Source organism: Scatophagus argus, chromosome 22 (assembly GCF_020382885.2).
Source record: "Scatophagus argus isolate fScaArg1 chromosome 22, fScaArg1.pri, whole genome shotgun sequence".
Lineage (NCBI taxonomy): Eukaryota > Metazoa > Chordata > Actinopteri > Scatophagidae > Scatophagus > Scatophagus argus.
In genome coordinates, this window is record NC_058514.1 from 4,869,582 (window position 1) to 4,891,894 (window position 22,313).

The window sequence follows — 22,313 nt, forward strand, 5'->3', positions numbered from 1 at the left end:
ACTCCACTGGCTCTCAGATCTGAGGTTTTTCCCCCAGATCAAGAACATATCGCTTTACTTAGCTGCCTGGTGAATAAGATATTTATGATGAATTAACTTGTAATTAGAGACAAAGTTGAACCCCAGGGTGCTACACAGATAATTTTATAGGCCGATGTGAATATACCTTGCTGCACCAGTAGGGTAGGTGAGTAATGCAATGTTTCAATACTTTACCTTATGTTCTAATCATAGCTAGACCTGTTTTCTCTAATCTAGCCTCTGTCGTTACACTTTTCATTATTTAGTTGATAAAACACTTAATAAACGATGTGTTACCCACTTGTAAAATATACAGACAGCGGTCCTTGGGCCAAACTTGGTCCAAAATATTGACGATTTAATGTATTTTTGCAAATTTAGAAAAGCACTGCCTTTATCGCCTGGTTTAAAATTGTCAGAAATGTTTGGCGCTTTTAATGTTTCTGACTTTTAAATTACTTGATTTTTGAATGAAGTTCTGCGTGCGCTTCAACGAACCTGCTTGTCATCGCGAACCGTGGTCGGCTCAACAGTAATTGAACTCGCCTTTAACAGCTTGAACTGAAGCGACCGGGCTTATTGCCTTTAATTCATACTCGACCCTGCTGCTCGGCTTTTTCTGAAGTTATGCTTCCAGTGGAGTCCACACAGAGGCTGTAAGGCAAGTGTGTCAGTAAACTGGGCGTTTTGAGGTCATAGAAACATTTGCTATCAGTTTGTTTACTCGGTCTTGTAAATGGATTGATTTTTCTCTCAGAGTTCAGGAGCTGTCCGGATGGTTAGCTTAGCTCTCGTTAGCAAGACAACCTGCTTTAGAGTTGGCCTTGTAACGGTAAAGCTCAGGTTAGCTAACAGTAGTACAGGTAGTTTCGGTGTTATTGTTTACAGTCGTCATTTTATACCTTTTATATATAGGAAGTACTGATAACAATATACGGCGTGCGTTTTCGGCTTAATTTTTCCCGTAGCATATGGTTGGTTTGGTAGCGTAGCTCTGTCAATAACTTAGACGGCTAACAAGCTCTTTGAGTAAAGTTAAAGGCATTTGCTTAGCGATTTGCTAGCCAGGTAAGCTATTGACTAATCGATATAATTGGTGTGGTTGTGGTGTGAACTGTCACGTCTTGTCAGCTGTCACAGCAATGTTGTCCCAGTTGGCATATTGTCATGTTCGTAGTTGATACTCAGGTGGTTTTTATCTCAGAACATTATGATTTGCGTTATGTTTTGCCTGGAGTAGTAACGATATCTTATTTACTTGTTTACACATCGATATTTGCCCTTTACATGTAGAGGGGTCTTTTTCTTGCCTCTGATTTATTGCCAGTGCTTGGCACCGAGTGTGACTGCACGCAGGTGGGGGAAATCCTCCTTATACCAGCTCGTATGACCCCTGTGAAATACAATCTCTGTAAATGTCAAGCCAGAGACGCCCTTCTGTAAATTTTGATCCATTTTCAGCATAAACCTTTCATTTTTGTATTGTGTTGTATATTGAAAATTAGTCTAAATTGAGGACCATTTGGACTGTTGGTCAAACATTTGTTTGTTTTGTTAGTCAATAATAATAAGCTGATTATCTTTGGATTTTGACATTTTCAGGACCAAATGATCATTTGATTAAACCATCGCGTTTCCCCATGATGAACATAATCGTTAGTTGCAGTTGCAGTATTATTTCTTGAGCTGCATGTATTAAAATTTCTCTTTACCCACTACATTTTGATTTAGTCTCAAGGTGTTATCGAGGTGTCATTACACTGTGGGTTGTACTCTCGGATCAAACATGAACCAAATATCTTTCCTCTTAGCTCACTTAAGTCGTGGGATCCCTTTTTAAGAAGCCTAGTGAATCACAAGGCTCTGCAGGAATGTAGCTTTAGGCCAGTCTTATGCCATTTTATAATAAAGCTCTTGTTTTCCACTGTGTGTTTTCTGCTGAGAAAGCTCTGTGAAGGTTTGATTTCCTTTCCTGCTGCCTCCTGACCCAGAAAGGAAGCAGTGACCACAGCTGTGAAAATGCTTGTTTAGCCTTGTGTGAAGATGTTGTGTTAAACTGTAATATTTAAACCTTCGTGGAGGTATTGGTACTCTGAAAAGAGACATTTGGTTGTCTCTGTTTTGTTTATAGCGTTAGACCCTGAGCTGATGCCCCCAGCTGTGCAAACTGAAGTGGTATGTGTGTCGGTTTGTAACATTGAGCTGAGCTTAATAGTGCTGGCTGCAATCTGGCTGTGTCATTTCATAGATTTATGAGAGTTATAATTGCCTCTTCAATTCTTACTTTTTAAATAAATAAGCACAAAATGTCAGCTGGCATATACAACGTGAAGTGCTGCAGAAAGTGAGTTTATTGAATTTGAGCCCCGGGTAAAAGTTATGTTTGTTAACAGTTAATATTATTCTAAAATCATCTGAATTAAATATTAATTCAAGCTAAGGTAGTAAAGGACAGTTCTCTCTTTTTTAATACAACATTTGCTATTGTAAAATAAGCAGCGCGTGAAAGTTAATTCGAGACATTAGGAACTGCGGTTGAGGAAATGATCTCACCAGAGCATCGATTTCATAGCTGTTCAGGAGCTTGTGGTGAGAACGTTTTAAGTATGGTTACTACATTCACAACACAGAGTTTCTTATTTCTTTTATTCATTTAAATTTCATGAATCGTGAAGATTTGGTCTGACTTTGTAGGTTTGACTGACAGATTATTGATTTGAACTCTGTGGGTGATTAGTTCAGAGTTTTGTTTGGAGGATCTGCTTCCTCTTTCAAACGGCTGTCGTCACTGCCATTCTTTTTTTGAAAGACAGAACTGACATAAGGTCGTTATCACACCTGAAAATAGAGGAAGTGAAGCAGAATGATTTACAATATGAACCTCTGTCTTCTGTTGTTCTGCTGTTTTGATTTCCACAGCAAGAAAACCACTGCCTGTCTGTGAGGTAAAACGTTTCTTTGTAAAGCACAGTAACTAAGTAAGTAAGTAAGTAAGTAAAGGGAGTTTTTCTTTGCCACTGTGTGTTTGCTTGGGGGTTCAGGCTCTGGGTTTCTGTAAAGCACCTAGAGACAATTTTGATTGTAAAAGGTGCTATATAAATAAAATTGAATTGAATTAACTGTGTGAGTGTTTCTTTGCATTGTTTGTTTGTTATTAATCTAAGAGATAAAACTGTCTTGTAGTAGAAACAGAACTCACATTAGTTTTCATAAATTGACGTCTTCCAGGGGTCCACTCAAAATAATAACAATTACGACAGCTACTCTTACTAGTTAATCTATTATTGATTTTTATCATTAATCCATTAATCTGTCCTAACACAGTGAACAATGCTCTCACAGTTTCCCAGGGTGCATGTCTTGTTTTGTCCAGCCAACAGTCCAAAACAAAAAGATGTAAAACAGAGAAAAGCAACCAAACAGCCAAAACAATTTATCGATTACCAGAATTGTTGGTGATTATTTTTTTTGTTAGATGAAAACTTTAGCTGATACCTTTTATCTTTTTGCCCTGGAAACATTGCTTTTCAACAACATGCAATGTTCTGATTGGACAGCTCCAGTAAAAAAAGAAAAGAGAAATAATAAAACGCAGGATGTTTATTTGTGATTTTACAATCGAGACAGGATGCTGCGGGAAACTCTGACGATGTTGTGGAGTTTTTTTGTTGTTGCTGTGGGCTTCACCCAACAAAGGAAATGTTTACCATTTCCTTTATTGCAACTTGTGCCTGTTTTGTCTCGCAGGTGAAGTTACTAACCTACCTGGCCAACAGAGTCGCCCACCATAATGTCCCCATCTGTCTGTTGACACTGACGGCTTCCCTGACACTGAGCAGAGGAAGGCGGCTGGAAGCTGGCTAGCATGCAGCACTGGCCCGGTGTTTCCAGGAGGCGGCTCTGCTGAGAGGCGAGTGGTCGGCGCTGAGTGTGTGACTGCTGAACCAGCCATGGATGATTTCACCACCAGGACGTACGGCACCAGCGGCCTGGACAACAGACCCCTGTTCGGGGAGACCTCGGCACGGGTAGGAGCCTGCAGAAAGTGATTTGTTGTAGGACTCAACTGATATGGAACTTGTGATACCAGTCATGATGTAGTTTGTGCTTTAAGTCAGTACAGATCTCACAGCAGAATGTGATTAATTATAACTTTATTTATATAGCATATTTCAAAACAAAGTCACAAAGTTGCTTTAGAGTAAAAACAAGATTTTTGATTTGTATAAGCTGATATGTTACACTTTCTTTCCGGCAGGATCGAATCATCAACCTGGCAGTGGGGGGATTTACATCACTGGTTGTTTTAGTAAGTACAAACCTGCTGCGTTGTTGGTACATACTGTTGTTGTGTGGATGCTCTCCTTTCTGGCTGGAGGTCAGTAATCACGATGTTTATGAAGTGTAACTCTCGGATGAAATGATTGAAATTTTTTTCCTGATTATGACTTGTAATGGCAGTTTTACAGCATCTGTAGACTAAAGCAAATGTTAAGGGAACTGCAGCTGCTTCCTGAGTCGTTTCGTCAAATCAGGAGCAAAATTGTAGATTTCAGAGCTGTGTCTTGTGTCATTATGTCACAAAATTGTGACAACAGTTTCTTCCATTTTCTTCGGTTTTATCTGTTGAAGACTGCAGTTATTGTCTGAATTCTTTAAATCATAAATATTTTAAACTTTCCTTTTATGAGCAGGTATGTATTCTCAGCATACGATCACCCAAGAGCACTAACAAATACAACGAGTTTCACAGCAAGGAGATTTGAAGTCCATAAATAATTAATCTTCTATTATTTTATTGTCTTATTCAACTCACGTATTGTTTCAACACATTGATTAGTCAGTATCAAGTCTCATGTCTGGTCTTTTTCTTATTAAAAATCACTTGTATAGTCTACAAACAATCTGGACCTCTAACCAAAGGGAGTTTCATCTAAAGCAATGACTCAGCTGTTTTTACTTCTCCAAAAAGCTGAGTGTTACTACACTCACTCTCTGTCCATTTCCTGGCTTTCTGCATGAAATCACCACACACTCTCTCTTCCAGCACCGTCTGCTCGTCCTCTCAGACTGGCACCGTGTTATACAGATGTTATTGTAGTTTTACATGTTTCAAAACAGGCACCAGAATCACTTTCAAATAAAAGTTGTGTGGATATTCCTAACATTTTTGTAAAACCTCCAAAGTTCACAGTTGCTTGCAATCGGTTTATCTGTCTGTCAATCGCATAGTCCTGGTCCCTCACCTCACCCTCCCCTCCGGGGGCCTCTAACATTATGAAAAACTGGAAAGGCTGTCTCCAGAGCCAGTGTTTGCTTTGCCTTCAGGGCTATTGTACAAATATGAGAGAGCACGAATGTGAATGTTATATTCCAAAAATTGAACGTATTTAGTGTTAATGCTTGTCCTGTTTTATCTTCCAGGTGACCGTTATTAGTTCATTCGTGTTCCCCTCGTTGCCTCCACGACCGCTTAATGTCTTCTTTGCCGTGTGTATCCTGCTGGCCTGTGGATCCATTATAGTGCTGGTAACAATACTGATACATTTATTATTGTCATCAGAAATCTTAAACCGTAACTTGTATCATGATTTAGAATGATGGATGCAGCTCGGTATTTGCATTGTGCATTAGAGCTGCTGATTGTTGTTTCTGTCTTTTTTTTCATACAATTTTCAGCTTTTCAAAAATACAAAATAAAATTACAAAATAATCGTTTCCAAACATTTTTAGACTAAATTAATAATAATTTAATTGTAGAAATAATGACTAGATTAACCGATGATGAAAAATTAGATTTTCCCTCCATTTATTTTGTTAGTGGAGGCTTATTGTGAGCTGGCCTCACCATCTGATGACTCTTTTTACCTCTGACAAACAGTGGAATAGAAAGTTTTGTGGTGAAATTGGTTTGTGTTGTTCATGTTTCTCCTCAGATATTCTGGTATCGGCAGGGCGATCTGGAGCCTAAATTCAGAAATCTGATCTACTACATGCTGGTATCCATCGTGCTGCTGTGTCTATGTGCCAACCTCTACTTCCACAACGTCAGGTAAAGGCAGGGACAAGGAAGAGGAGGAAGAAGAAGATAAACAAGGGAAGACATGGCTTTGACAGATGGAAACACACGTGTGGAAGGACTACATGGAGAACCAGCTGGACCAACCTGCAACAAAAAAAGAAAAGAAAAGAAAACTCACTGAGCTGCAGCAAACTGAAGACTCTCCAAAACGTGATGATTCCAATGGGATGAAGACTGTTGGTGCTGCACACATGATGTCACAGTGTAGAAGTCACGATGTACTGTTAGAGGCCATAAATCTGCCTGGAGATGCACAGCTGGAGGATGAACTTTGAATTGAAACAGGTGTGTTTACATGCACATAAACATCGTCAGTCTCTCACTCTTCAAAACAACGAGCACTTATGACAGAATACAACAGGTTTGTTCATGATACAGCAGTTAAAGGAAAAATCTGCCTTTCGTTCATGTCACCATAGATCCCATCTCATCTGTGTTATGTCAAATGTTTTGTTTTGGTTTTTTTTACACATTTATCTTTGCCCTCAAGTTGTAGATTATCTATACTTATATCTCTAAACAACTGTCAGAGGAAAGAAGACAAAATATTGCTTTCGGTCATCACAGGTGCATGTTGTTCTGTTGTATAAACAGTTTAATCATGACACGAGCTGTGTCTCGTTTTAAAGTTTGTTTTTCAAAGACCAAGTTTTCGTTCATCCAAATTCCAATCATCAGATCTGCTGCCTGCAGCAGGAAATATCACGACAGGAAACGGACCAATGAAGAGCGACCGATGGGAGTTGTTCAACTTTATGGCAAAGACCACCTGAATGCACCATTAGACTTTATTCTCTGTGTGGCTGTGCAGTCCTCCCATAAAACACTTTGTATTCTCAGAGCCAGGATGATGGCTCTTTGGATCCGATTCACTCACTTCACAACTGACCATCTTTTTAGATTTCTGAAAACACTTTATTTTTTTTCTGCTTTCAAACTGAATTTATAGCTGATGGACACGTCGACTCACAGCAACACTCACATGCTGAGGTTTTTAACTGTCCAGATTTTAACGGGGTGCATTTTTCCTTTAACCAGGATTACGAGCATGTAAACACACTGAGTGACACAGGAGGTGGTGGGGAGGGTGGGGGTGGACCCTCCCCTTCCCTTCAGTACTGTAGACTGTAGTACAAACTAGCTCACGCAGCATAGCACAAGCAGCTTCAGGGTTTGGTGGCAAATATATGCAACAGTTTTCTATGTATTCGTTGCTGTTTTTCTGCTCCCTCAGCTTAACTCATTTTCCTGGTTGGATTTAATGAATTTCAAAGTCTTTCTAAGAGGATTTTTTTTTTTTATGGAGTCTCGTTTAAATTCTAAATTACACTGACTCGCTGCCAATTCTTGCACTAAGTATTGGTTGACTTAAACTTTAGTCTAAGCCATACATGCACACACAAATACACACACACATACTCAGGCCAGCTGTTGCTCCAGTGGAAAACGAATGGGAGCATTTTATGTGGCTTTACAGTGAAGCTGCACAGCACAACAGATCTTTATGTGGATCTGCACATGTTTCTATATCACATTGATGTGTCTGCCATCTGAATTTTGCACTAATAATTCTGCCATTTGCAAATCTGAGTTTTTTCGGTCTGTAGCACGAAGTAGCTGTAAGTTTGATACCTCTGTTTGTTTTTACTTCAAGATCCAAAATTAACGTCATGAAAAAAAAATTGGTATTTTAGGTCTGTTGAGCTCACCGCATTTACTTTGTTAAAACTGGTGTGGTTTGCATGTTGCAGGTTAGAGAAACACTGTGGTTTACAAACCGATGTCTTCTGTACGCAGAACAGAAAGAAAAGATGGGCTGTTTCCAAATGCACTCATGCACCAAAGTTCTTTTTATGCTTTAAATGACTATTGTTTTCTTGTTTGGTTGAGAAATGTTAGAAAATAGTCCCAAAACATGCTCATCACCGTTTCTTAAAGCTTTTCAAAACCCAAAGACATTCCAGTGTTCCACTAGGAATAACAAATAATCATGTGACTTAAACGACGGGTCGATTAATCTTCTGTCAGTTGACTTATCGGCTCACTGTTTCAGCTGCAACAAAGAGATTCACTCAGTCGTTACATCCTCTGCCAAAGTCAAGCTGAGGGGTGCAGTCGAATAGTCTTTATTTACTTTAGAAGGTTTCTGAGTGAAATAATCTGGAAGTATGAAAATGGCAGCCATGATGAGAGGAGTTTGACTTCTAAAAAATGCTAAAGAAAGGTGTGTCAGTGCATCAGGACACACTGGACCATGCGTTACCTTTATTAATTCTCCTTCACTTGTTTCCTTGGTTTCTTGACATTTTCCATTGAGGTCAAGCAAAAGTGTTTAGGAAAAGAACGTGATTTTATTTTTGACTGTTCGACTGCATCCCTGATGTCAGGATTGGACGCAGGAAGTGAAAATCTAACCTGTTAGATGTAAGTCTTAAAGGAAGAGGCTGCCATTATTATGTATTTTTCTCACTGTCAGCAAATGAAAAGACCGAAAACCAACAATGGGTTAGTTTGTCTGTCGGTAAAACAAAAACATCAGGCTGGTCAGTGGCTCCGTGTGACGTCACCAGACATGTTTTCTGGGCGTCGAAGCAGCTTCAGATTAACTGCAGACGTCTTGAGTAGCTTAAAATCTCGCATAGCATTTGTGTCCTTGTCTTGCAGCTGTAGATTTGTTTACAGGTGGTCTGCAGTATCACTTTTTGTAAACTGAGTGACATGTAACTGACAACACAGTGACAGCTCAGTGCTGAATAAACTGAAAGGGGAAACAAGCCCCGCCTTCCACCAGAGGAGTCAACCTCGCCACGACTTTAGGATTGTCAAAGCCATGTGTTTTCTTTGGTATTTATTTCATTTATTTTATGGAATAAATAATTGTGTACCCTGACTACCTCTTTGGGTTTTGTTTGTTTTAATTTTCACTGGTGATGTAAGTTTAGAGCAGCAGATGTTAAGAAGAATCAAAGGCCGTAGTTTGATTTGAAGTGTAATTTTAATCTTAAAACTAGCAGCTGCCGTTTTCTCATTCTGTTTTCGTAAAAACTGTCATTCAAATGCGACGACAAAATTTGCATCTCAAGGTTGTTCATAAACATTTTCTCTCTCATAGTTATGAAAATGTTACCATCTCACTTATGATTTTACATCGTAAGTGTAGGAGTCTTTAACAAAATCATGTGTTTGAACCTCATGCGAAACTTTCAGGGTGTTTCTTTGCTCTGGGCTGAATCAGTAAATGAGTTGATGAACTTGTTCTGTTTTCCTGTTCATCACATGAGACTTCGCTCTGCTCATTGGTTGGATGCATCCACGATGGGAAGGAAGTAGTGATGAGTCATAGATGATGGCTTGTCGAAGTGTCCTCCCATTGTGAATGACTGAGCATCGAAATATTGGAAAAGGTCCTCTAAGGTCCTCACAATTTTGGACCATACAAATAAAATTCACTTTTTTTTTTAAACTATCTACAATCAATATTCACCCATCTTCAATTTATGCTACAAGGCAACAGCAGTAATTCAGTTAAAATAATCAGTCCTGAGTGAAGACATTTAGTGTACATTTACTGAAAAGTCTGAAAACCATCCAGGTGTTCATTAGTTCATTTATTTGGCCTTTTTAAAGATTTATTTGAACTGCATTCTTCATAATATTTGCATAAAACGCCACAGTTCTGCTTTTACATATAAAAAAAATTCAAAAGCATCAAATGTTTAACTTCAGGAATGAGCAAAATTTAAAACAAAATGAGTCCTCACAGTAAAATTCAGTTAGCTGCAAATAGACCCGTTAGATTACAAATGACCACAGGCAAACTTAACACACAATGTTACATAAACTGAAGTCAATATTATCCAACAGTGCAGAGCTGACAAAATCAACAGCTGTTAATAGGACTCAACGTCCTCTAGAGGGCAGCAGAGTCGTTAATGTCTCTTTCTTCCTGCCAGTGATCAACCTGTTCTGTGTGTTGTGTTGAAAAGTTGAATCCATTAAATTAGATACCAGACTGAATAAAAAACAAAAAACACCCCTTTGTTCGATTTGCTTTGCACAATCTGAGGGGAGATTTTATTTGTACCCAGAGTGGCAAAGAGACAAAAATTTAGGTCATAGCACAGGTTCCATACTCTCACAGGTCGACTTGGCCATCCAGTATGGGTGGAGTATGAAGGATGGCGATTAAGGTTATTAAACTGATACAAACTCTAAAGCAGAGGTAAGTTAAAGAGGGAGTTTTGTGTGTGTGTGGTTTTTTTGTGGCTGTTCAGACAAAGTCCCTGGACCTCTTAATGGCACAGCAGAGCATCATGCTGAAGATCATCCCAAAGATCTGTGGAGGAGAAGACACAGAAATATTTGGGTAAACCGAAATGCAATGAAAAATAAACAGCTGCAGATAGCACATTTAAAATGCCATGATGGTGACGGAAACTAAAAACCTGTTTCATACACATGGGGTGCCGCCACAGCACTGAGCCCAAAAGTGTGATATCTGGTCATGTACGTTTGTTCCTGTAATCTGTTTTTCCCCGTTGCTGTTTAGTACAATTAATTTTGGACTTGCTAAATGTTGTGCCTCCAATAAAGTCAGTGCTGACAATGTGCTAGAAATGAGCCTCTTCTTACCTAAACCCCATCAGGTGTATATTAGGTGAGGGTTAGTGAGATTAGTTTTTAAACCAACAATCACAAATGCGTCGATTGAGTTCTAATTTTTTATTATTATTATTATTTGTTCATTTAATTATTGTACTTAAGAGTAGGTAATAAGGAAACAACTTATTGGGATTTGCGCAGATGTCGTGCACAGACTCACCATGATGACACCGATACCGATGCCGACCCCGCCGATGATGTGCAGCTTGTTGTTGAACATCTCGTCGATGGCAGCCGGACAGCTCTGGCGGAGCAGCAAAAAGGGAAAAAACGATTTCACACAACACAGAACACAAAACGGGTAACAATCAGAAGAACAAAATAATAAAAAAAATAAAAGATCCTGAGCAGAAGGATGTTACCGTGGTGATGAGGGCCTCCAGTCCCTCCTTCTTGGGGCAGATATCTCTGGCAGCATCGATCACAGTCCCTGTGGGGCCGCAGCAGTTCAGCTGTGACAAAGAAACAACAACAACAATAACAACATGACATTAGATCCTCCAGATGTCAGTTAAAATGTTAGAGTTAATCAGCTCTCTATTTGATAGAGTTATCAGGTGTGATCTTACAGCTTCTCACTAAAAAAAATACCCAACAAATGCACATAAAGTTGTGTTGCCTCATGTTTGTTTTTGTTTTTTTGCTGCAAGTGAACCAAATATCAAAGAGCAATAGTGATGACGGGACAAATAAGATGTGCCAAAATGCAAAATATGATAGAACAGCATAGCTTCAGAATTAATTCAACTTATGGAAAAATCTTTTCCATTTAGCCATACTAGTCACTAGCATGGCTAAAAATCATCATCTGTCCAACGATGTTCAGTGCACTTGAATGCACACTGGTAATACTGATGCGCCTGGCCAGCAGCTTCTAGCATCTACACTGTTTGTAGCTCCATTTTCAGATATGATTCGGGATTTTAGAAAAACGTTAGTTGTAGCAACAAAAGGAGCCTGAATAGCTAAGAAACAAGTTCAGATGTGTGTGTGCTCTCACTCCAAAGTGGATGAGACGCAGGGTCTCCTTCAGTGCTTCCTGTCTGGTGTCTTTGTAGTTGTTGTAGGTCTGCTTATAGAACTCTGTAACATCCTCCACCACCTGGAGACACAAAGACAAAACAAATACAGACTCCATTTAACCTGTTGATGGACTGCTGATTGGAAACCAAATCAGGTGTGTGTGTGTTGTCTTGTGTGGTGTTGTGTACCTTGTCTTTATTGGAGAGGCCCCAGATCCCGGCAGCCACTTCCACAGCGAAGATGAGGAGCAGGAAGAGGAAGAACTAAACAAGAAAACGAGAGTCAGGTTTTCTCTGCATGTTTCTAAACGACATGGGAGTCGCACGCAGAGTGTAAAACAGGGTCTGAATAACATATTTGACCTTATGCAACAGTGTCAAAACAACAGCAGAGAAAGCGCTGTGGTTAAATCACATACATTTTCATATTGTCATTGTTTTTCTTTGTCATGTTGACTTTTAGATTTTCCTTTGTTACACCAAAATAATCTATAAGTACTTATGACTGAAGATGTAATCCTGCTCCTGCAAAGCCGCATGTGAACGTCTCTTCAGTCCTACACTGACAAGGGCACCTCCCAAATCTCAACGAGTTAGCAAGCAGACTGTTGGTAGAAACAACCACATAAAGTCTCTAAATTACACCCTTCCTACACATGCAGCTCGACAGGGGCAATAATTGTTAGTTGCATCTTTGATAAAAGAAAATTACCCGTGAGAAAAAAAATATATAATGTAGCCATGCTTCAATGGCAAAATGATGTGTCACACACAGTTAAAACTTCAACGGCAACCGTGACAGGAAGACAAGAGATCAGACGACAACTGAAAGACACTTAGCAACAAGACAGACCGGCATTAATCTCATCTAGTGCTGAAAAGAAAGGAACCACTCACCAATCCCAGCATGCACGGCGACTCTTTAATGGCGCCGCAGCATCCGAGGAAGCCCACGATCATCATCAGAGCCCCCGCAGCGATCAGGATGTACACACCTACAGAACCACGAAACGCACAACATCAGCATGATACCGCCACTTTAAACAGGACGTAGGCTGCACTGTATTTTCTGGTTGTAAAATCGCAGGTTTTCCCACAATGTCCAATGTCACTGTTAATTTGGTGACAAGAAGTGCAGCAAATGTGGCCTTTGTTGTTGCCAGCGGCGGCGGAGCTTTCATTCTGAGCCACGCTCATTGCTGCCGTATGTGCTGTAGTCAAATAAATTATAAATTGATATGATCTTGTTGCTTAATGTACGTGTTTGCGTGCAGCATCAAAGCCAGTTCAGTTCAGGGTACTGATGTCACGCTACTCCTGTAAAGCATGACAGTCCAGGCAGATGCACACAAGAGTCCACATGTTGTGTATTTTTGAATTCCCCCTGAATATGGTTATGATTCATACTCAAAACATCTCAACGCTGCTTTGTGAATCTCCAAACAACACAAATTTTCCTCCTCTGCGCCTTCTTCCTCCCAAGCTGTTATTAAGATGTTCATCATTTCAAAACAGTCCTCTGTCACCCGACCGCCCACTCCACATATCATTTTGATGGAAGCGAAATTCGAAAAAATAAAATAAAATAAATAAATAAATAAAAAAGGAGGGAAGGGAGGGAACGAGTTTGTCTTTCTGCGAGTTCTTCAGAGAACACAAAAGTGGGAAAAACAAAGGCGTCCCTGTCACCCAGTGAAGAATGAGCGCTATGTGTGGAGGGGGGCTCTGCCAGGCCGGAGGAGCCGCCTCGCTGGGGACCAGCTTTGGCCTCAGCTGCCCTCTGCAAGGCCTGCAGCCTGTTTCTCCAACCAAGTCGCCCCCGCTGTTGCTCTGCTCTCACTGATAATGAAGCAACACCCACAGATCACACAGTGATCCGCAGATCACTTCATCTGTGTTGATCCATTTTTCTTGAAACCTTTTCTCCTCAATCATATAGCATTATTTTTTCCAGGGCGGGGTTAGGGGTGCTTGGTCAGTTGTGACGTCCAAGGTCTTGTATGTGTGTCCCTGCCATTAGGGGTTCTATCGGTTCCTCAGTTAAAGTTGCTTGCAGATTGATAAAAACTTTTATCTTCATTTAGGAAGGCTGTCTAGTGGTAAAATTTGTGAATACAACCTCATTCCTAATGGAAGCACACCAGTTAAAGAGCAGATTTCTCACACAGTATGAACTCCCTCAGGAAACATCAGTGGTAATGACATGACATGCCCTTTAGGACCTTAGAATTACACAAAACTTAAATGGCCCATCAGGGGAACTTCCTGCTCATCTTAAAGCTGCACTACACACTTGAAAACACTGTGACCTCATTACAAGAAGTTCCTGACATCAAGAATCAAGATTTTTCCAAATACAACAGGAGATAAAACTAGATAGAACTACAGCTGAATTAATTAATCAGCCTCACACTGCTGCAAAAGCAGTGTGAAAGTCCTTACCAGTGAAGAAGACTGTAGGCGACTCCTCTCCTTCAAACAGTCCTGCTGTCCTGGAGTCAAAACGCAGCCAAAGGCCCACAGCCAGCACTCCAGTACCTGCCAGCTAAATGACAAGAAATAAAAACAGAGTTTGTCAGGGTCGACCTCCTTACGCCTTTAAAGTCATATGAAGCTCCAAAGAGAATCAACAGTGGGTGAAAACTGTGTGCTAAATTTATACAACGTTTACAACGTTTATTAATATTTCGGTCTGATGAACTGACCGACATACGCTGTAATGCTTAGAGCCACACAGCCTGTGTGGTTTAAAAACAGGTAAGTGAAGGTACAGAATTTATGAAGATGGACTTTACCGGAGAGGAGCAGACCTAACGGCTGAATAATGAAGCCAGATGTGCTGCCTAACACTCCCCAACACGCTCTGCTGAAGACCCAACCCACCCAGAAGAACCTGATCAACAAGCAGCTCCTCTACTTTTCAAAAGAAAATGACATCCTTCTCAACAGTTTAATCAATCTTTGATGGAAGGCTGACGTTTCATTTTAGGCCCCTATATTGCTCAGGGGCACCCAACACATATACTTTGTTTTTGACATCAAGACAATCAAAAATATATTAGAATTATTTTCTTTATCTGTTCTATACACATGGCAGCTATTCCGTGTCTGCCCTCTGTGAGACGGATGGGGGTTTTCCTTATCTGAACTGAGGGCCTAAAGCGCATGTCTGAAACTCAAGGTCTACAGGTCAAATCCAGCACTTTACATGTCCTTGAACGCATCATGATTTTAAAAAAAATATTATTTGGAATATCTGACACAAATTATTAAAATAATAGCTAGATGTCTGTGTGCCGTAGAAAGTGTCTCAATAAGTGAGGCCGAGCAAAATGTCCAAGTAAAGACAAGTTAACGCAAGAGGGAAGGAATTTAATGACGGATGAGAAAACAAACACATGGTTATGTTTAATGCAGACAAACCTGTATGTCTTCTTTGGAACAAGGTTGTGCCAAAAGAAATACAATTTACAGCCACAATTTGACACCAAACACAAAGCCAAGTATGCTAACCTTATCCACCAAGAGAGGCAACAAAACAGATTGTGTTCCGCAAAGGAATGATACAGCAGCAATGGTCAGTTTTATTGTCACTGAAGAAGTGTTTTTCAGAAGGTACATTTTGAAGCAGTGTGCCCTGAATAGTTGTACACTTAAATATCTGCTTGACATTATTTCGCCAGAATTTCTGATCTCAGAGCTAGTCAACATCACAAGGCGACATAACCAGGAGATACATTTAAATAGTCTTACAAGTACAACCAGTCTTATAAAATGCCGAAATTATCCAAGATGAAACCGAGTTTGACGCGCCTGGTCTGAGGATAGCGCCTATCGTATGCCTGAACAGGTATTTGTGATACTGGGCTGTAAAATAAAATAAACGATTTGACAAACTTCATCAAGTCATTTGCACTTGATGAAGTCATACAGGGGATAGTCATCTTGTGTGCGCGTCTCCCGTGTTGTTCGCCACAGTAATAACTCACTAGAGTGACTCAACATCACCTCAGCAACCACACAACACGAGTGAACATCAGCTCTTTGTTGCCACCCAAATAACTTCCATGATGTCCCGCTGATGTCAGTGTTGTTGTGCAGCATGAGATAAGAGCAATACATCAAACATCCTCACAAACCCGCCTGCAGGACTGAAATCTTGCCGTACATCGGCTTCAATATGAAAGGATGAATACGTTTTAGAAGGGACTGGAGAATTTATTTGTGCATCCCACCATGAGCACAACCGCGGTGAACCAACAGATTTACCCTTGTCTCTATCGCTTTCTTCCAGGTAGGTACTCTGAAGGCAGATGCTGAGGTAATCAAATCAGTATGTGGGAGACCATGAAGGTGCATTAAAGCAAGAAACAGCCAATCACAATCTTAAAGAAAAATGTAAAATGGGAATACAGGAAGAAAAAACTCTACTACTCTACTAAAACACTACTAAGCTATAGTGTGTGATAAAATACCCATTATAATACCCGATATAAAGTACTGCCTCTGCCTATTGAGAACTCTGTAAGAGTCATGGACAAAGGGGTTCGACAGGGGATTTCTATTGGCCGGTAAACTACTACAAAGAAAGATTATATTCACCAGCACACCAAATGATGTATCAGTGCAACAACTTACGACGCAAACCATAACTTAAGTCCGATTTGCCAGCGTTCAGTGCCACAAGGTCGCACCTCATCACCCGTCAAAGCATTCAAATGTAGCCTCAAGCCGAAACTGTGAACGCTGAACTTACTCAAACTGACATTGTATGAGGTGACGTGAGAACAAGATAAAATACATTGCATTTCATTTTGTTTTTCTTTGCTGTAGGTGAGGTTTTCTCCCCAACATGGAAAGCAAAAAAGAAAACATGTCCCTGAAAAACAGCCAGTTTTTCCTCCTGCCGAGAGAACTTTAATTACAAAGTCACAGTTACGGAAACAAGTTCACTTCCCAAAACTCAATTTTATTTCTGCCTGTACTACAGAAATAGATGCTTTAACGTAGCTTAGCATGAAGACCTTTCTGACAGAACAACCAGGGAAACTTTGGAGTGGACAGTTTGATTTCAGTACGTGCTCTTTTAATTGAAGATAAGAACAGTTGGGGACAAACAGGAAGCATGTGTGTCCTGAGCAACAAATGGATGTTTGGTGTTGATGTACAGTAAAAGCTCTCAGGGGAGTTGGTGTGTTTGTGAAACGAGACGTCTTAAGTGTCCTGGAAGAAAACTGCCTTTTCCTTTGAGGTTGACATTAGCTTTTATTAACCACAAAAGGCACTCTGCAGCAACATCAGCAGCGCAAAGCCAACTGCCAACAAAAGAAATTAATTATGGCCGGGAGGCTTGGCGGATTTTACAGGCCACAAACACCGTTCTCGCCGTTTCCGTTTTTGTGAAAAGACTTCACTGAAAACGCAGCCTTAAAGCACAAGACAGTAAAACTATATGATGTTCCAATATAAGCTAAACCTGTCATAGCATGTCTTAGGGGAAATGTCCTCCAAGACGGGAGACAGTGTGGAAAATGTAGAACCTGTCAAGACGGGAGCCGCAATTCATTTACAGTAAAGAGTCTCAGTCTGCTGTCAGCCCTTTCAGCAGCAGCTCACAGTCATTTTGGATCAAATAAACCTGTAAAATCTAATTTGCTGCTTATGTGTTTAGAGCTGGGGGGCTTCCCACCCTCCTTCATTTGTACCACTCTCATCTTTACCTTGTCCACCCAAAGCCGTCTGTGTCGGCGTTACACAAACTGCAGACTGGAACGGTCAAAACAGTCATTAAGCTCGGACTGACAGTCAGTGTGTGGTTTATGCTGTAAACGGGTAATCACAGTAATAACACAGCAGGCAGCCTGGATATCTGGACGTGAATCTCTTTGTGAAATACAACTAAATAACTTTCGCAGAAAACACACAAACAAATTCATGTTTATTTTTTAAGCTAAGACTACAGATGAGAACTGCCAAGAATGTGAGGCTCAAGATGGTAGCTCCAGTTATTCCTGTGTGACAGGATATTTAGGTGTGATTTTGAGACATGCAACAAGCCACGTTGGGCCTCTGAGATCAGGAACTTTCATTTCACACACGTGAAACTTGCTTTTCGAAATATGAAGTTTTTAGATTTAGCTCAAAAGGCCCTGCTGCTTTGTCAGATGAGCTTGGATAATCCAAGCGTTGGTGAGGCTGTCAGAGCAAATCCCCTCCTACATTCATTTATGTTAAATTACTTGTTAAATCAACACCAGCAAAGTTATAGTAAGAGTGAGGAGGGCTGAGTTACATCGGCTGCATGGTCACATTTAAACGTGACTGGACGTTACTAGTCAGCTGATCAACGACACAATGTTTTATCGGTTCGTAAAGTCAAAACTGATCATAAAAGAAGATGAGGTGGCCCAGTTATAACAGCCAATATACTGCCAAGTTTCTGAAATATTTTGACTACTGCACAGCTCATTACACCTTCAAATAATTTGTAGGAAAATGTGTTGCACAGTGTGATGAGACACAGCCCAACAGACAACAGGTGAATTTACTTGTCCAATTTCTAGTTTTCACTCAAAGGACACATTTTGAGGGAACCTCAAATCAGGGGCCATTTTGTCACCACCTCAAACTGAGCCTAAAACCTTTCCCAAAAAACAAAAAGCAGCTTCCAGTCTGTCGCCTCTATCAAGCAACACAAAACAAACTAAACCTGAAAGATTTTAAAACAACCTTCTTTAACATTCACAAAAAAACCCTGCCAGCTCTGTCTGACCCAGAGTGTCAAGTATCAACCACAGCTAACACTGTGTAAGTGACACTACATACCCAGAAGAGAAAGTTGAACACAAACACCAGGTATTTGATGCACTGCAGTCCCCCCATGGCTCCAAGATTCAGTTGATTTGTAAAGAAGAAAAATCCAAAAGTGAGTGTTTTCTGTTTCAAGGGTCAAACCTTCTTCTCCTTTATCAGCGTGGGAAAAAGAAAACGAGGACAGAGCGGTAAGAGGGGAGGTATAGCTGAAGGATTTTTCTGTGAACCACACCCCTGGACGGCTCACCTGGGTATTCTTAGCAAGTCAGGGGTGGGGCGTGGGGGAGGAGGAAGGCAGTGGAGGTGTGGATTTCAGACCATGAGGTGGAAATCAGACCAGGTGGAAACAATTAACAAGCACGCATCACTCTGATCCTGGAGATTAAAATGAGGAAATTAACTGAATATATGCATCAGCTCAGCAGTTTGTGATTGGAGTTCTGCTTTCTAGATATGTGAATTAAACACATGAAGACATTTCTCAGGAGATAAACTGCTTTCCCAGTGCAGAAAACATTACAATGTAGATTTTTATTATGGCAAACTACAGAACTCTGAAATTGTACTGGTTGACATCACTGGTCCTTCTAAAAGTCCTGCGCGTGTTTTTTTTTTAATTGAAAGAAAATGTTAGATTTCATCTCTCTTCTAAATCTAAGGCGGGATTAGATGATTATTGACCTGATGTTAAGTATTTTTCTGATTCCTGGTAATCCTTGTTTTATTTCCTCTGGCTGCTCATAACAGAAATTAATTTTTAAACTGCGGCACTTTGGCAGCTGCTGAGGTTTTACACGTCACACTGGGGGCCTCCAATCACTCAAAAACAGAGTTAAGCAACAAATAATCACAGGTTTAGAGTCAGAAAACAGTGAATAACTCAAATTTTTTCCTGACAGATGCCATTAACAAATCGGTTATCTAAATTGATGACTAAGCGTCTGGGAAGTCTGTGAGAAAGAGATACTGACATACTGACAGGGACAAAGGCAGAGAAAACACGGATTAGCGAAGGAATAACGACGCATGGACTACTTGCTTCTGAATCATTCAAAGCAAATAAGGTGCATGAAGGGAAATGAAGGCCTCACAGGTGCACACACACACACCTCCTGAGACTGTGTGTGTGTGTGTGTGTGTGTGTGGGGGGGGGGGGGCTCATTGTTGTTTGGTGAGGTAACTCGAGCTGCCCTCCTCTCCCAACACACCCAATGAAACCAACAACACCAGCTTTGTTTCCAGGCTGCTAAAGCCTCCCTCGTCTCCCTCGTCTCTCTCTCACTCTGAACTAATTTGTTTGTCGAGATTGTCTGTGCATCTCAAGACTCGAGCTTTCTGTCAAAAATTCTTGAAAAATCAGGAACTGGAGGAGAAAAGTGGACAGGATGTTGTTGGACAGGGAAGAAGACACAGGAGGAGGAAAAACGAGAGGAGGAAGATGAGCTGGAGACGAAAGAGAAGGACGGGGGAGAGGAGGGGATAAGAAAAAGCAGCAAAACACCAGAAAAAGAAGGGCAGAGTGAAGAAACACTGATTACACAACTTACCTACCCTGTCATGACAGGTTTGACTCCATCACGCCATCTGCTGGAATTTATCAGCATTTTTTGTCGAAACTACCGTTGAGCCCCGACAGAACGTTCACAAAAGCCCAAGCAGGTGTAAGCAGTACTGCCCATGAACGGATCTTTTACTCAGCCCTGAACTAAACAAACAAAAGCACGTTTTCACTCTGGACACAGGATATTCCTCGTTACAGGGTGATTAGGCTGTTATCTAAACTCAGAGATTAGTTGGTTACGTTTTTCTTTAGAAGTGATGACACAACAGCCCATAAACCTCTCGCCAAGTAAAATTCCATTTCTTTTCCTTGTCATTGGGCATTTTAACTCTCTCTATTGTAGATTACTGTGAAAATGTTGTGCCTGTTTTCGTGTCAAAAAACGGTTCAGTCCGATTTAGAGATTTTAGATCAATTCTAAAAATAAATAAATAAATAAATAAATAAATAAGTCTAGACTGTAAACGAAGTTCAACTTAAACGCCGCCAGACTTACTGCACATGCGCATAAAAAGTCTCAACAAACGTGCTTGAAAACCCAGTATTTAAAAATCACATAAATGGTCATTATCATAATGATTCACATTTTGGGCTTTTGTAAGAACATGCACACAATAACAAATGGTTTTTAAAAAAGTGACAGCAACCTTCCCGCCTTTTATTACAATAACGTTATTTATCATTTATTATTTTGAATTTTGTGACTCACCCAGAAGACGAAGTTAAAGATGAAGAGGGCGTACTTGACGCACAGCTCCCAGCTGCTTAGAGCCGTCATCCCTGCTGCGTTTTAGTTAAAGCTCCGAAATATCTGCTTATCTCTTCGCCGTTGCAGACTTTTTACGTGCTCGTGTGGCGCTCGGCTCGGCTCGGCTCGGCTCGAGCAGCTCCGTCAGTCTCTGGCTGTCAGAGCGCGCGCTCAACAGATGCTCCTCTGTGTCTCCGCGCGCCTGATCTGCTGGGAGGAAACAGAGACGATCAACTGCCGAACACCCACAAGAAGAGACAGAGATAGAGGGATTTCTGTCTTTCTTTCTTTCTTGCTCCTCCTCGCTTCTTTTGTTCTTCTTGCAGCTATAAGAACACGTCCTTTGATGAGGAAAAATGTCCAAATTGTGACACAAAAGAGAAGCAGATGAAGGAAAGAAAGAAAGTAGCTAAATTCACCGAATGAAATGTAAAAATTTAATTAAATCTGATTAAAAGAAAAGTTTATTTTAATATGAATGGAACCAACACACCAAATATTATTATTAGATAAAAACACTAATCATGCTGATAAAAGAGATGTAGGCTAAGCAAAACGGTGTGCTGGAGTTAATGAAAACGATAAAGGTTTAGTTTAAGAATGGATGTTCAGACCAAATCGACAAATCATGCACAAGGAGAAATGGATATGAATGAACAATAAAAGCGGAAAAATAATTCCGAGAAGGGGAGAACAGTGACTACATTAGGCTGAATATTGGATCAGCTTTCAGAGGCTTCTCCGGCCTGATGACAAGTCGATTAAGGCAAAAAGCACCAAATGCATAAATTTGACAATATAGACATGGTCACATTTTTTAGACTTGGAACATCATTACCACACCCTGTGTGTGTGTGTGTGTGTGTGTGTGTGTGTGTGTGTAGCTTTATTTTCTCTTTTCTCTCTCTCTCTCTCTCTCTCTCTCTCTCTCTCTCTCTGTGTGTGTGTGTGTGTGTGTGTGTGTCTGGTGGAAATCTGACTGTTTTCCTTCTTCTGCAGAACAAAGGCGACAATGTGACCGGTCAGCCCACGACTTTTGTTTGGAGCTGCACACAAACACACACACTGACGATGATGAGGATGATGATGAAGCAGTACAGTGCGACGCAGCTGATCAGAACAACAGCCATGGGAGTGAAGTCACTCTAAACACAGACAGCTTTAACTACAGTAAAAACATCCTAAAGTCTCTGTGCTTTCGTTAGTCTGAGGCAGATGACGCTGACTGATTTTAAATCAGTACTAAAATTATACTTCCTGTACTGCCTATACTGCACTATAAACCAGCTAAGGAGTTTTCCAGAGTACTTAATTCACTCTGTTTAATTATTTACTCAAGTATTGTGCTTTCATGTAATTTAAAGGTGATTGTACTTTAGTTTAGTATGCCATGCTATACTTTAT

General features: G+C 40.5%; 2 protein-coding genes across 7 annotated transcripts; one reads left to right on the forward strand and one right to left on the reverse strand.

Moving 5' to 3' along the window:
* Positions 1–486: 486 nt before the first annotated feature.
* On the forward strand, positions 487–8,993 carry tmem243b (transmembrane protein 243, mitochondrial b). Of its 5 annotated transcripts, none has more exons than XM_046378844.1 (5): positions 487–682; positions 3,769–4,049; positions 4,280–4,330; positions 5,446–5,550; positions 5,958–8,993. In XM_046378844.1, the coding sequence occupies exons 2-5, from the start codon at positions 3,972–3,974 to the stop codon at positions 6,075–6,077; spliced, it is 354 nt and encodes a 117-aa protein (XP_046234800.1). In that variant the 5' UTR covers positions 487–682; positions 3,769–3,971; the 3' UTR covers positions 6,078–8,993. The 5 variants fall into 5 exon arrangements, with proteins under 5 accessions (XP_046234800.1, XP_046234796.1, XP_046234798.1 ...); XM_046378840.1 differs by lacking the exon at positions 487–682 and adding an exon at positions 703–1,089; XM_046378842.1 differs by lacking the exon at positions 487–682 and adding an exon at positions 703–864.
* A 699-nt stretch (positions 8,994–9,692) lies between these two features.
* On the reverse strand, positions 9,693–21,017 carry LOC124053567 (CD9 antigen-like). Of its 2 annotated transcripts, none has more exons than XM_046378837.1 (8): positions 20,871–21,017; positions 14,230–14,332; positions 12,685–12,782; positions 11,977–12,051; positions 11,766–11,867; positions 11,128–11,217; positions 10,926–11,009; positions 9,693–10,439 (listed from the first exon to the last, which is right to left on the reverse strand). In XM_046378837.1, the coding sequence occupies exons 1-8, from the start codon at positions 20,937–20,939 to the stop codon at positions 10,374–10,376; spliced, it is 687 nt and encodes a 228-aa protein (XP_046234793.1). In that variant the 5' UTR covers positions 20,940–21,017; the 3' UTR covers positions 9,693–10,373. The 2 variants fall into 2 exon arrangements, with proteins under 2 accessions (XP_046234793.1, XP_046234794.1); XM_046378838.1 differs by lacking the exon at positions 20,871–21,017 and adding an exon at positions 18,613–18,884.
* Positions 21,018–22,313: the final 1,296 nt, after the last annotated feature.